Consider the following 14,850-nt stretch of genomic DNA (forward strand, 5'->3'; position numbering starts at 1 on the left):
TGTTGCACAGAGATTTTTCTGCTGCACAATGGTAGACCGTTCTGATCTTACGATCAAGTCCAGTCGTCCAATGCCTAGCGGGGCCCAGTAATTTAACATTTGTGAACTGTGGGAGGGACGGCTAATGAAGTGTTAAGACGGCTCCCTGTGAACGAAAAAGGTGACAAGACGGCTCCCGCAGAAAAAATGATACGATACGACAGCTGGGAGGGAGTGTACCACGCGGGCCCTACGAGCCGGCATCTCGACGAAGAAGGCGCCGTGGGCTCTCTGTAGTGGTTGTAGAACAGGCGGCTACAAATGGAAGCGGCCAACCCAGGAGTAAAGTCTGAAAGTAATCTGAAAGCGCAATGCCCTGTCGCCCATGACAGATGACCCCGAGATCTTCTCTTAATAACCAAACTAAGCCACCATCTCACACGTAAAAACCGCATGCTAATCCCGGTGCGCGCCATGCGTAGTGGACGACAACCGAGAGCGCATTGAACATGCCCGGGAAACAGAGCACCGCCGTCGCGTCCACGTCCCAGCGCACTCCACAGTCCCCCCGGCTGCGCACCGAGGCCTGCCCGAGAAAAGCGAGAGGATAAACGTGCGAGGTGACGAGGAGTCCTCCTCGATCCCACCCCCCTTCTTCGATCGTCAACGGTTTCTGGCTTACGCGGCAGGGCAGCGGCCATCGTGATCTCACCTCGCCCCCTTGCGCCCTCCCCAGTCAGTTCCTCTGGCCTCCTTCCCGGAACAGGGCCAGGCTCCTGCGCGCGAGGGTTTCCTCTGAAGAAAAGAGCTGGGGATCAGAAGGAGGTTCTTGTTGCTTGACAGGTTCGGTTTTCGGACTCTCCTTTCATCTTTTCACTTTCCTGATTTTGATTGGCGGGGTTTTATGGTTTCCCCGTGTTTGATTGGTGCCCTATAATTACAGGAAAATGAAGTTTTCTTGGTTTTAGCCCACAAGTTTCACGAAAGGAGAAGCTCCTGTGGTTGTTCATTGTTTTTGCTTAATCTCTGGGTAGCATTTCTCTCCAACGCTGGTTGCTTGGCTCCGTTTGATCCAACGAATCAATACAGGTTACCTTCCTCTTTTGCTCAGGAAACAAGGGGAGGAGGTTACAGAGGTGAGTTGCTTCCTCAAGTTTCAGATTCTTCTTTTTTGTACCTGGGTTCGCTACTACTACCTCTGTTTGTAAATGTAAGATGTTTTGGCAGTTCAAATTAAACTGCCAAAACGTCTTACATTTAGGAAAACAGGATGTAGTATATATTGTGTTTTCATAGTTAAACCCATACTAGTTAAACAATTAAAATAAACGACTGTTGTTATCGGTTTTTCTGAATTATACTTGTCTTTCTAGTCCAACGTTAATTTGTCACCTGGGAATGATACACACCATACTTATGGGGTCAAATTTGTTTTTGTTGGTTTTATTTTCAGTGCCTTCAACTGCTTCCATACTCCAGCTAATATAGACTACACTGATTTTAAAAGAAAACAAGAAATCGATCGATCCACCTAGTAAATAGTAACAAGTGCCTGAAAAATTGCACATGTTTTTGGAGCAATGTGAAAACAGTCTTCGAGAAAAATGCTATTCCATATGATAAAAAACAAATAGAAAAGTAAACTTTAACCACGGTGGATGCGACGGGACGTGGATAATAACTTTCAAAATGTATAGAAGGTACATATGTTCTATCTAAGACAACTAAAGTTCTTCCTATTTTATTTCGGATATGGTCAAAGGGATATTGTATTCAAAGATTTTTCTTACATGTACTAGAAATCTTAAAGTGTTTGTGTGATTTACTAGATTTATCTAGTTCCAACTATAAAAGAATGTTTTCCAAAGAAAGTAGTTGGTTGGCCAAACTATTGGCATTTCACCATGTATGAACTCTACCAGTTGTGGCATAACTAATTGTTTTCATGCTTGATTATTGGCCACTCGTGCTAATGTTAGGTTACCTTCGAATTGCAAGACAATGGTGTTAGACAGTGACCAGGAATATGCCTGATAACAGTATATCTGACATATTAATTTAGGGAAATATCTGATATACCAATGTTTTTTGAAAATTTTACATGGTTTACCTTTTGTAGTATTATGCACTTGCAGCCTACATACTGTCATCATCTCCTTTCTTTTGCTGAAGATACTGATTGAGTGATTGTGTTACAAATAACAAAACAATGAAAGTTTGCATGTAGGGTTTATTTGACTGTTGATTTTAACTTGCCTTTTCAGCCTATTTTGACAATCTCTCATGGCTTTTGACAGATGGAGAATAATATTGATGGAATGTTTGGTACACCTGAGCATAACTCACATCCTAAGGTGCAGATATTAGATTGCTAGCATTTCCATTTGTTTGACAACTATTTCTACTTGCATATAACTGTTCGTATTTTGTTGTAAGGTGAAGTTCATATTTTCGTGTCCGCTCATTATTTGATTGCTTGTAATTCGTCATGTCATTCTTTCTTAGATCTGGGGAGATCTGCGGTACAGTAAAATGGTCATGAGTTTTTTCAGGCATTAATCCAGTACTTCCCATCATATGCAAGAGTAGTTGTGTATGGTTAATAAATATGTTAAACAATACCGTGCAATATATGCTAAATGCTGTATCCAACTATGATTCGCATCACAATATCACTGTCTCAAATTATTAAGCCTGAAATAGTGGAATTTCTTTCATCAAGCACATACTGCATTTAGCTTTCGTGCTAGTTGGCAGGTGTAGTAACAACTTAAAAGCGCAGCATTTTAAACTACCATTTCATATATTCATGGTAATATTTATTTTGTTATATCATTTTCACCAGGTACCTGTCCAAACCCTCACATTTTGCTAGTTTTCAGTTATTATGATTATTCTTCTCTGACTCTGTTTTTGTAGGTTCACAGCTTGATGTGCAGTGAGTTGAAAATGATGTTGGATAAAGTTACTTCTATTCTTCCATCAATAGAAGCTGCTCAACCAGGATGTAAAGCGGGCATAGAGGAACTTTGCAATCTGTACAGCATAGTTGACAAAGGGAAACTTATAATCCAAAACTGCATTGAGTGCAGTAGTCTTTATTTGGTATGCCACTCTGCATTCAGGATGTAAAACCATTTAATTCATATTTTCTGAACATTTTTCTTCATAAAATGATTTTCCTTGGCTTCTCAAGTATTGTCTTTTGATATTGAGCACACACATTTCAGGCTATTACAGGAGAAGCGACAGCAATGCGATGCGAAAGGATTAGAAACTCGATGAGGCGGAGCTTGTTCCTGATTCAGAATATGGTCCCGTCCATGTTGGCTGATCAGGCTAGTTTACTCAATTTGATAGATCACTCAATAGCAGGCAAATTTTTTTCTAGGCTGATCATTAACTCAATTTGAACTAAAACCACGTTAAGTATTTTGGAACAAAGGTAGTACATGGTTTGCTCACTAGTTGTAAAAAAGAGTAATTCTCTGGCGAACCATTTCTTGGAATATCAATCAAAGTAGCATCAGTATGGGAAACTCGCATTCACATATTTTTAGTTGGAGGTGTATCCAGTATTTGCTGCATATAGGCATGCGTTGTCTGCAGAAATTTCTGCTTACCAAATAACTGCATTTATTATTACTACGCCAATATTGATATTGCAGGTTTTAAATAGTATATTTACACCTCACTATTTGTAACAGGTTGCTGACGTACATAATGATCTCCGAAATATGAAATTCCTTGTTGATCCAGCAGAAGAAGAAGCTGGCAAAGCGGTCTTGAAGATGCTTCGACATTCGGATGCAACCGAAGAACTTGAAATGCATACATTCCTTCTAGCATGTTCAAAGTTAAATCTGACATCACAGAAAGCTATGTTAATCGAAAGACGGGCAATCAAGAAATTACTAGATAAGATCAATGGCAACGATCCCAAAAAGGAAGGTATCCTCAGTTTTTTCCTGTATCTAGTCAGGAAGTACGGAAAGAACAGCAAGCCTGAGACAGGTGCAAAGGATGGAACTGCGAATGAAACTACATGCACAAATGTAATTTCTAGTGACACCGGTGCACGCAGAAAATGCATTCCAGGTGTGAACTCTGGGACTGGGAGATATGATGATCAGAATAATTTGTCAGGACTTGCTACACCACCTCCAGAGCTCTGCTGCCCAATATCTATGAAGCTGATGCATGATCCTGTGATAATAGCCTCTGGACAAACTTATGAAAGAGAAAATATCGAGAGGTGGTTCAGTAAAGGATACGATACTTGTCCTAGGACACAAGTAAAGTTAGAAAACTTTACAATAACTCCAAATACTTGTATGCAGGCTGTTATTTACAACTGGTGCAAAGAACAGAAGCTTGAATGCACTTATTTGCCCGAGCAATTTCATAATTACTCCCTATCAAGTTTGCACGATATCTCGGCGCCCCTGATTGCTCACAAAAACTTTGATTACATGGTCGAGCATAGCGGTTCATCAGTTGCATTATCTGGTGCTAGTTACTTATCATCCCCAGTCAGGGAAACGGATGTGCCAAAAACTAGTTTTACCCAGTTTTATTCAAATGTCAATTGCCAGTTGTATCTGTCCTTCTGCAACTTTGATAAGGAAATGTTTCTGAATTTGTTTCAAGAACTCTCAGAGCTCCCGGTGGAACTGCAAAGGCAGGCTGTCAAAGACTTAAAAACTGTCCTGAATAGTGAAAATGAGGTTTGGCAGTCCATGATCTCCAATGGCTTTTTAGAAGCATTCCTTGAATTTCTTAAGAATGACAATCTCAGCAGCACATTACAAGCTCAGAAAACTGGAATTTATTTTTTCCTTACGTTTCTTTGCAATAGCAGGTATGGGTATATCTTCATTTATATTCTCCATTTGCAGATATTAGTTGATGTTGAAAAGAAGATATTTTCTTTCTAAAAGAAAAATAATAATTCTCAGCAGTAAATCGCAAGTCGTAATAAGACCTAGTTTTGGATCACCTGATGCTCTCTCTGTTTTTCTATTCAATTAAACTAGTTCCATGCTCCAAAAGTTAGGAATTCTGTCATATGCTTTTGCACAAAGGCCTAAGATACTATTATGTAGTTTTAGTTTAGTTAAAAATGGATATTTGTAATGTTTAATTTTTTATTTTCATCAAGGACAAGAATTTTATCTATCACTGAAGATGCAGTGCGGCTGATTGTATCGTTCCTTGATTCCGAGTTAAAGCTGGAAGCTTTGCTGATACTTCATGAACTGCTGCATCATCCAATTTGTCGGGAATCTCCTCTCATGGCCTCGCTTGTGGCTCCTTCTGTGATTGGAGCTTTGGATACTGGAGATAATGAGTGCTTGCAGCTTGCTCTAAAGATGATCTGCGAACTGTCATCCAGTAATGATGTAAAATCCTTGCTGGTTTCTCCAGGCATAATTGCCAAGCTGTCTACATTGCTCAGTGAAGTAAGCTTGACCGAGTATTGCCTGAAGATTCTGAGGAACTTATGCGAAGTGAAACAAGCTGCTGATCTTATCATCAGATCAGAGCATTGCATCGGTTCCATTTCAGATCATCTAGACACAGGAAGCCGCAGTGAGCAGGAGCATGCATCTGTTATCCTTCATACGGTATGTTCCCGCAGCACCGAGGCGGATCGTTTTCTTGTGATGAAGGAAGGTGTCATCCCTGCCCTTGTTGATCTGTCGGTTTATGGAACTGAGGGGGCAAAAGCGTCTTCAATCAAGCTGCTTCAAATATTGGGGGGCTCAGGGGTAGGTCATGCTGTCGATGCTGGAGTAGAGAGCTCACCCAATGGGTCGATCTGCAAACAGCCGATATCCAAATCAGCTCGGTATATCTCAAGAAAGCTCAGCATTTTCTCAAAACCCCGGTCGCGAAACATCCTCTGAGAACTTAGTGATTTTTTAATTTTTTTTAGAATCAGAACTTTGTGAATTTGACAACACTGACCACCTGATGCAAATGGGAGCGGGTAGTAGTGTCCAAATGAAGTGCTTAATGTGGATACTTTTTTGACCGAAATGTATTTGACTAGAGTTTTTATTTGCACATGTTTTTGTCTCTCTTTGCTAGGGTAAGAAAAGGGAGGTTTAGCTCACAGGTTTTGTGTCAAAAAGGCTTGCACTCTGATATTCATCTACTTCCACTTCATACTCCTCTATGAATGAATGCAGCCTAGCAACTAATCCATCAACCAACTCCACGGACTCATAAGAAGATGGTCAATTCCATGGAGCATGGCAAAGCAAGCTGTCAACATATGCCTCTTGTAACGAGGTTCAAGAAGTGTAGCCATCCCATTAGATCTTGAATGTCCTTCCAATACTTATCAGGTTTACTAGTCATTTCCTCAGAGAGTTTTTTTATAGTTGGATTGCTAGAAGTGGCCCACTGTCTCGTTTTCATTTTAATCTCACATATTTTAGGGAAGTAAACATTAGAAATCACATAATCAGTTCCCGAGAACAACTTAGTTATCTCATAGAATAATCCAAGTCTCTCCACCATCTCTGCAGCAAACTCCCATTCTTTGGCACTAGGTAAATGCTCATATTGTTTCTCAACTTGATTTGCGCGTTTGAAAACACCTCTGTATGGTAAAGCTGCTTCTAGCATCATGAAAGTGGAGTTCCACCTAGTTTGGCAATCAAGAATCAACTTTCTTGTTATCTTAACTTTTTTAAACTTAGCCATCTCCTCACTTTTACCGAAAGTTCATTAGTCCAATCTCGAGGAAAGGGACATGGCGTCTGTATATTGAATCGTACTGATGTTGTATCTTAGCAACGTAGGCAAGAATAGCAACAACATCGGCAAAGATTTAGTCAGAATGAGACACTGAGTTGTATAGAGTAATATGCAAGAACAAAGTTAAAGATGATGCGCCAGTGATGCTTTAGTCCCGTAGCAAGAGTATGGCCCCAAACTGTGGGAAGCATGGTGGACAAATTGTCGATGCTATCCTATGCGCCGACATCGTAACCTCGGTCCTAGCATTTATTGTGATGACCAACTCCATGGCTAGATACCAGAAATGTCCATCTGGTATTTCCGTGGGGTTGAACCCGTCGCGAGTGAAGTCATACGTCATGCTGGTTTGTAGCATTGTGTTGAAGCGAAATGCTTGGTTGTTGTATGCGATCGCTTCCATTTTTCCCTAATATTTTTTTATGAATAATAACAATAATCAAAGAACAAAACTGTTTATCAAATGTGTATATTAAAAACGTGTTGTAAGTAGTGACGAGTAATGCCTTACATCCTGAGTAAACGTTCCCCATTACATTATACTTCATTTGAGCCTTCCACAAGACCCTAGAATGAATGGTCCAACAATTCTGATAGATATGTTCCATCTGGACGCTCTGAAAAGTCTGTGCATAGAATAGAATCAATGGATGAGGTAAATAATTGAGCGGTGATGGCAAACTGCCGTATAAGCTAATTCATCTATATTGTCTGTTCATCGGAGGGATGATAGGTCGAGGGATGACAGGAACTGGCGGCGATACCATCACCCTCTTAGAGGTCGTCCATCTGTATGAGATTATCATGGCCGTGGAGGAGATGGCTGAGCCTATGTAGAAAGATGGAGACATATATGATGGTGCAGAGCATTTTTATGAGCATAGTGGGCGGTGGGAAACCAAATAACTTTCAAATTTTGGTTTTGGCGGTCTAGGTGCCCGTGGGTGAAAAATCTCTCTCGTATGACCCACACTCCTCAAGCGATCGCAGTAGTCATTTGTTCAATCTTTGGCAACTTAATAAACATTGTTTATTATTTTTAGTAACCAAAAAAATTCGGATCTCCCTATAATCAAGACCAGTATCCCTTAACGAGCATGGTTTCCATTTGACCGGCAAAATCGCAATAGTCATTTGATCAATCTTTGGCAACCTAATAAATATTGTTCATTTATTGTTAGTAACACAATAAATCCGGATCTCAGTGTAATGAACGCCAGCCTCCCAATACTTCGGTAGTCACGTAATATATCTCTTTCCCTGAATGCACCCACGTCATGTCTCTCATGCGTGAATAAGAAAAGTTTCCTTTCCTCTCACTAAAATATACTATGTGTTTCTTTTTGCAAAAAAAGTATACTTTGTCTTGGATTGCATGCAAGATAGCATCAGCAAGACAGGAAATTGTGAACATAAGTTGAAAGCATTGTGTGATTTTGCACATACCTGTTTTACGCATTACTGATATTTATTAGGTTGCCGAAGATTGATCAAATGACTATTGCAATTTTGCTGGTCAAATGGAAACCATGCTCGTTGAAAGATACTGATCTTAATTACAGGGAAATACGAGTTTGTTTGGTTACTAAAAATAATAAATAATGTTTATTAGTTTGCCAAATATTGATCAAATGACTATTGCGATCGCTCGAAGAATGGGGGTCGTACGAGAGATTTTACACTCACGGGCACCTAGATCGCCAAAACCAAAATTTGAAAGTTATTTGGTTTTCCCGTCGCCCACTATGCTTATAAAAATGCCCCGCACCACCATATATGTCTCCATCTTTCTACATAGGCTCAGCCATCTCCTACACGTCCATGGTAATCTCATACAGATTGACGACCTCTAAGAGGGTGATGGCATCGCCGCCGGTTCCTGTCATCACTCGACCTATCATCCCTCTGATGAACAGGCAAGATAGATGAATCAGCCTGTATGGCAGTTTGCCATCAACACTATATTATTTACCTCATCCATTCATTCTATTCTATGCATATGAACTTGACTTTTCAAAGCATCCAGATGGAGCATATTTATCAGAATTGTTGGAACATTCATGCTAGGGTCTTGTGGAAGGCCCAAATGAAGTAGAATGCAATAGGGAATGTTTAGCTTCAGTGTATACTACTGGATCAGGAAGTAAAGCATTACTCATCGCTACTTAGATCACGTTTTTTAATATACACATTTGATAAACAGTTTTGTTCTTTGATTATTGTTATGATTCATAAAAAATATTAGGAACAAAAATGGAAGCGAACGCATACAACAAGCAAGCATTTCGCTTCAACACAATGCTACAAACCAGCATGACATATGACTTCACTCGCGTCGGGTTCAACCCCACGGAAATACCAGACGGACATTTCTGGTATCTAGCCATGGAGTTTGTCATCACAATAAATGCTAGGACCGAGGTTATGATGTCGACGCACAGGATAACATCGACAATTTGTCCACCGTGCTTTCCACAGTTTGCGGTCATATTCTCGCTACAGGACAAAAGCATCACTGGTGCATCATTTTTAACTTTGTTTTTGCATATTACTCCATACAACTCAGTGTCTCATTCTGATTAAATTTTTCCATATGTTGTTGCTATTCCTGCCTACGTTGGTAAGATACAACATCAGTGGGATTCAATATATAGACGCCACGTCCCTTCCCTCGAGATTGGCCTCATGAACTTTCGGTAAGCGCCATTTAGAATTTGAGATTTTCATATGCTTCTTTTAATTGTATTCTCATATGTTTCTCTACTCCTAGTTGGGGAGTTGGTAAGTGGTATCGTCGCTTCTTACCCCCACCCCCCTCCATTTTTTCATTAAGGTGCAGGGTGGGATTCACAACCCGTTCCCAATCTGAACTTGCCAAACCGCTCCTCCTTCCACGCCTCCTCCTTTATTGTAGCATACGAATTAATTGCAATATCTTAATTTTCTTTTCATGGGTTTGGACATAGTTAGAAACTGAGCATTATGTGTGGATTGGTGTGATGCGGCGTAACATGAGGGCTACGACACGCATGGCCTGTGAACAGGAAATGAGAAACCAATCTGTTTCGGATCTGATTTTAGGGATACTATGGGAACCTATTTTAGGCAATTTTGGCAATCATCAGGTAAATCTTATGGCAAGTGGCAGTCGTATAAACAATATATGGCAATAGGCAATGTGCGGCTAATCCTCCACCAAAGCTCTCGCACGACACGATTTGGCAACAATCGCCATTATCGACCACAAAAGCAGGCTGCCGCAGTGCCTTCGTAGGATTTGCGTGCACTCCAACATTGCGAGGCATCACACCCCTGCCCAAGGTGTGTCGCACTGGAGGAGAGGGTCTGAGGAGCCATGCCACAGCTCCCTGGGCATTCAGGAATGAGGTCGATGTGCCTACCTGCCGTTGTTTGGACCCCGTTGGCGTGGTCAATCGACCGCAACAGACCAAGGTAGTCACCAAAAGGAACCCGTCGTCCACGTCATCACCGGATCATGGGCACAACGGGATCTGGCGTCGTCTGCTTCCCATCCCCGCCATACTGGAAGCCATCCATGGTGCACCATCGTCTCAGGTACTCCCGCGCTGGATGGATATTTTTCCAACAGTCTAATAGACTCTGAAGACCATCAGGAACCTTAATGTAGAGAATGAAAATTGTAAGATCAATATCTTACCTATTTTGATATTCTTTGATAAACATCGTTAAAGAATACCAGATATATTTATTGTTAGTTCTTTGTTGACATATATTGTTCTTAATGAACCTTAATGTTAACAATATGCTGTACCATAGGATCAATGGAAAGAAGGTTTGGCTGTCCAGTTGATGGTACTAATGTTGGCTCTACCAAAGTATCTCTTCTACATGATATCTTCTTAATTATGGATCCCGTCATTTCATGAAAGTCAGTATCTCGAGAGCAAGCAGGCAGCTTAGCCAACAGTGTAGGATGATCCAGTGCTTTTGGAATCAAATTATTGGGTTGGTACTGTATATTCTGAATTTGTTTGTAAACAAATGTGAGGAGTGGGAGACGATCTGCATTTATAAATTTTACTTAGGTTGAGGTTCCGTTTTCAAGATCCTATTTTTTTGTTGTAATAATTTACTAATTATAATATTTTTTATTTCTTCTGGATATAATCTACTATTTTTGGATTCACAGGAACAAGATAGAAGAGCTAACAGTCGTTGTTTTACACTAGTACAATTGCTCTTGGGAGGTGAAGCACTACTAAAGTGGGTGCATTAAAGAGCATATCAAGTGGGCTGAGACCCTCGTGGCTATGTTAGATGTTGAAACAACAATGATATGGGGATGAATGGGGTGATCTTAAAGGAGAAACTACAATATTTTTCTATAAAAAAATTCACCAATTGTATACACTACGTACTGGAATCTCCTACATATCATCCAAAATCTATATACAAAAAAATTGTATACATCACAACAACTATATATTGTATACATCATGTATAAGAAGAAATCAATGCTTATAGTTATATACACGGATGCATCACATCATGCATATAAAAACAGATTTGCTAATTTACAGTCGGATGAAGTTAATTCGCTTTCATTCGTTTTTTATCCGTCAAATCCCTGTGTCAAGATTCGTGCATTTCTTTTTTTTTTCTCTTCCTGCTCTCGGGCTGTTTGGTTCTTATCGGGCCCGCAACCTTCTGCCGGGAGACCCGTACTCGCGGGGTCGTGTGTCCTCGTCGGTCTCTTTTATTTTTGAATTTTTTTTCTCGCCTTTCTCTGTTTCCTTCCCCATTTCGAGTGGCGAGAGCTTGCAGGCAGAGATGGCCCCGGCTTGCTTCTCCTCAAGCGCGCGCTGAGGGAACAGGCGAAGTCGAGGCCATGGCGATTTGGCTGTGCTGTGTTCTCTGTTTCGCTTGATTTCGTACCGCTCCTCTTTTCCTGTGGTGATCTCCGAGCCCTGTGCCCCCCACCCTCCACCCAATTGAGGTTGGTTTGCAAGTATCCTCCCCCCCCCCCCCCCCCCCCCCCCCCCCCCCCCCCCCTGTCTTCATTTCGCTACATTTTCTGTTGGATTTTGCTAGTCTGGCTGAGTGTTCTGTAGTTCCCGCATGTAGCGGTGGATCCTAGATGTTTGGATGTTTTGTGGTATTTTTGTTGCAAATGTATGGTCCGATGTAGATGTAGCGGTGGAACCCTCCTGTCTATTTGATAGTCCCTAGATGTGTACAGTCCTTAGATGTATGGATGCAAATGCTGAGTCTAGTACCTAGATGTCTGGACTGTAAATTGATATGATCCTTTTGGCGTCTGCTAGTTTGGTAGGTTGATTTTGGTATGGCCTGCATTTGGATGTAGATGTACAGCCCCTAGATGTATGGATGCAAATGCTGAATCACCTTGTCAGTTGAGTCTCATAGTGTGTTTTTTGGTGGACTGAATGTTTTGAATTCAGTAATAGTGGTTTGGCTGTAAATTGCAGTGTAATTTTGAGTGGATTTTCAGCTTAATTGCAGTGTACTCCAGTGTAAAAACTCAAAGCCTTTGAGTTCAGTGAATTTTTCAGCTTAATTTTATAGTGATTTTTGTACTGTAGTTCAGTCTATATTAGTCTATCTTACACTGTAATTTTTAGTGCTTTCTTCCTTTTTTTTAAGCTCAGTAATGTGGAACTTACAGTGATTTACTATGTTTTCTATACTATTCTAGCATAATTTTTTTAACTGAATGTCTGTTTACTTGCAGTCTAAATTAATGCGCATTCAATCCTGTAATGTGTAATCCTCCTGATCAGTTGAGTCTCATGTTGTTTAGTTGGCGGACTGTTTTTTTTCAGTTAAGTAACAGTGTTTTCAAACTGTAAATTGTAGAGTAATGTGCCACTTCTAGTGTAAACTGAATATTTGTGTACTTACAGTCTAACTTAATGTATAGTAACCCTGTAACTTACTATTCTATGTTCTGAAAATTTCAGTGTAATTTCATTGTAAATTCATTTGGAATTTATTTTATGTAATTTACACTGTAATGTCAGTGTAGTTACACTGTAATTACACTATATATCCATTTAATTTTGTAATTGGATCGATATAAATCATTTGCAGTGCTGATTTCTTCATGATTTAAATATTTTGACCATGGTTAGTCTTTTTATGGTGTTCACACAACTAATATGCTTGCTTCATCAAAATCACTTTTGACTATGGTTAGTGATACAGATGGCGAGATTGCGGAAAGCTTACAGGCAGGAACCCCATGCCATTTCTCCCTGGAATCCAGAATAATTTTCCTGCTAGGTAGGGGTGGTGGGGAATCAATAATGAAGTATAATTTCTGTGTTTCTAGGCTGTGCCCTTTTGCCATGTTTTTATTTCCATTTTACCTTGGATATCATTTGCCCTTGAAGAAGTTCAGTGAACGTCTCCTGTCCTCGCATTCTTCCTTCACCTTCGTTTGGTTCACCTTCTTTGATGCTGAAATTTAAAAAATAATTGAGAGTACTCAGTAGTGTTTCTAGCAAGTCTAATGTATTTTTTCTTGAATTACAGTGTTTTTTGAGCTATCTACAGCATCAACAAAGTTGTAATTGCAATGCATAGCTAAGTAATTTGAACTATACATCTAGGTGGTTTTCTCTAGTCTAAGACTTATATTTATTTTTCTGTATTGTATGCATATGACAGTTACTGGGTTCAAATAGCAAAAGAAGTAAGTCAATCATTTTGTCTTCATCTTACATGAAGTAGTGCATCTTCATCTTGCTGGTATGACCCCTGTAGTTGCTTGTTCGCTTACCTTCTTGATGCTCAAACTTTTTTTGAAAAGAATGAAAGCAGTCAGTAGTGTATTGCTGGTATTTCTATCTAGTGTACTCTATTTATTTTCTGAATTAGCATTTTCAAGTTGTTTACAGTGACAAGCTAGATGTATTTTTCGAAGCATAGTCATCAAACACTATAATTTTCAGTGTTTTTTTTTCATTTTTTTTGTAACTTCAGTTATGTGCCACTTTTAACTGAATATCTGTGTCACTGAATATATCTGTGTACTCTATTTACTGAATCTCTAGTGTAATTACAATCTAATTTCTAGTAATAAATTCATTTGGAATTTATTCTATGTAATTTACAGTGTAATTCTATTGTTTCCACTGTAATTACTATAAAAAATTCTAATTTTACAGTCTAACTCAATGTTCAGTAACCCTATAACTCACTATTCTCTGTTCCGAAAATTCCAGTTACATGGATATACAGTGCATTTACTGAAGTCACACTGTAATTCCCGTCTAAGTTCCAGTTGTAAATTCATTTGGAATTTATTCTATGTATTTTACAGTGTAACTTCAGTAATTCTACAATGTAATTCTACTGTTTTCACTGCAATTACTGTAAAAAATTCTAATTTTATAGTGTAATTTATTCCAAGACCCCATGCTCCTTTTCTATTATGCTTTCTTATTTTTCTTGCAAAGATTCAGCTACTTTCCCCCATGTTTCGTGCAGATGCTGAGAAGTAGGAGAGGGGGCTGTTTCTAGGGAGAAGTGCTTAGTGAAATGCAGGGTTGGAAACCTGGGACCCGTTTAGTTATTGTGGGACAAGGACAACGACATTCAGAGGACAGGAAGGAACAGAGGACAGATGACATTTGTCAAATTCTGGATGGCCAAAAAATATGACTGAAAGCGAATTGAATTTAAGTCAAATGTAAAACAGACAGTCCCTATAAAAAACTACAAGATCAATGCTCATATTCATAAAATCATACACAGAACTGAAACTCACCAAGCAAAAAAAGCTTGTTCTTGTTCTTATTTTTTTTTGGCAGCAGAGGATCGTCTAAGCGGGCTAGGGCGAGGCGGCCGGCTTACGTGGTTGTGTAACTTGTGTTGCGACTTGCGACGGTGCTGTGCCTTGGATGCCGAAGCAGGAGTTGGAGGACCTTTACGTCGGCCATGAACTTGGCCCTTTCCTGGCGGACGGAGATGGATGCACCATCCAACGACGGGATCGGGGTGGTCGTGCCATGCTGCTGGCCGACGGCCGTGGTGGTCGCCGCCCTCTGACTCAGTCCCCATGAGTGTGAGCTGCATCTGCTTCTCCCGGTCGCTATC

The 14,850-nt window shown here is 40.1% G+C and overlaps 1 protein-coding gene and 1 long non-coding RNA gene across 3 annotated transcripts; both read left to right on the plus strand.

The window, feature by feature from the left end:
* Positions 1–454: 454 nt before the first annotated feature.
* On the plus strand, positions 455–6,048 carry LOC123167584 (U-box domain-containing protein 7). 2 transcript variants are annotated; one of them, XM_044585415.1, is made up of 8 exons: positions 455–822; positions 923–980; positions 1,069–1,115; positions 2,277–2,333; positions 2,899–3,084; positions 3,210–3,317; positions 3,687–4,840; positions 5,141–6,048. In XM_044585415.1, exons 4-8 carry the CDS (start codon positions 2,277–2,279, stop codon positions 5,886–5,888), a joined length of 2,253 nt encoding a protein of 750 aa, XP_044441350.1. In that variant the 5' UTR covers positions 455–822; positions 923–980; positions 1,069–1,115; the 3' UTR covers positions 5,889–6,048. The 2 variants fall into 2 exon arrangements, with proteins under 2 accessions (XP_044441350.1, XP_044441349.1); XM_044585414.1 differs by having other exon boundaries at positions 456–822; positions 923–1,115.
* A 5,429-nt stretch (positions 6,049–11,477) lies between these two features.
* On the plus strand, positions 11,478–14,487 carry LOC123170234 (uncharacterized). Its single transcript, XR_006485109.1, has 3 exons — positions 11,478–11,725; positions 12,955–13,032; positions 14,242–14,487. It is a non-coding gene; the product is annotated as an uncharacterized lncRNA (long non-coding RNA).
* The last annotated feature ends 363 nt before the right edge of the window (positions 14,488–14,850 follow it).

Source organism: Triticum aestivum, chromosome 7D (assembly GCF_018294505.1).
Source record: "Triticum aestivum cultivar Chinese Spring chromosome 7D, IWGSC CS RefSeq v2.1, whole genome shotgun sequence".
Taxonomy (NCBI): domain Eukaryota; kingdom Viridiplantae; phylum Streptophyta; class Magnoliopsida; order Poales; family Poaceae; genus Triticum; species Triticum aestivum.

Excerpts from the sequence above, each read along its gene's own strand:
- LOC123167584 (XM_044585415.1), top strand. The coding sequence starts at position 2,277 with ATGGAGAATAATATTGATGGAATGTTTGGTACACCTGAGCATAACTCA. Across the intron at positions 3,085-3,209 it reads AGTGCAGTAGTCTTTATTTG|GCTATTACAGGAGAAGCGAC; the intron begins GTATGCCACTCT and ends CACACATTTCAG. Across the intron at positions 3,318-3,686 it reads CGTCCATGTTGGCTGATCAG|GTTGCTGACGTACATAATGA; the intron begins GCTAGTTTACTC and ends TATTTGTAACAG.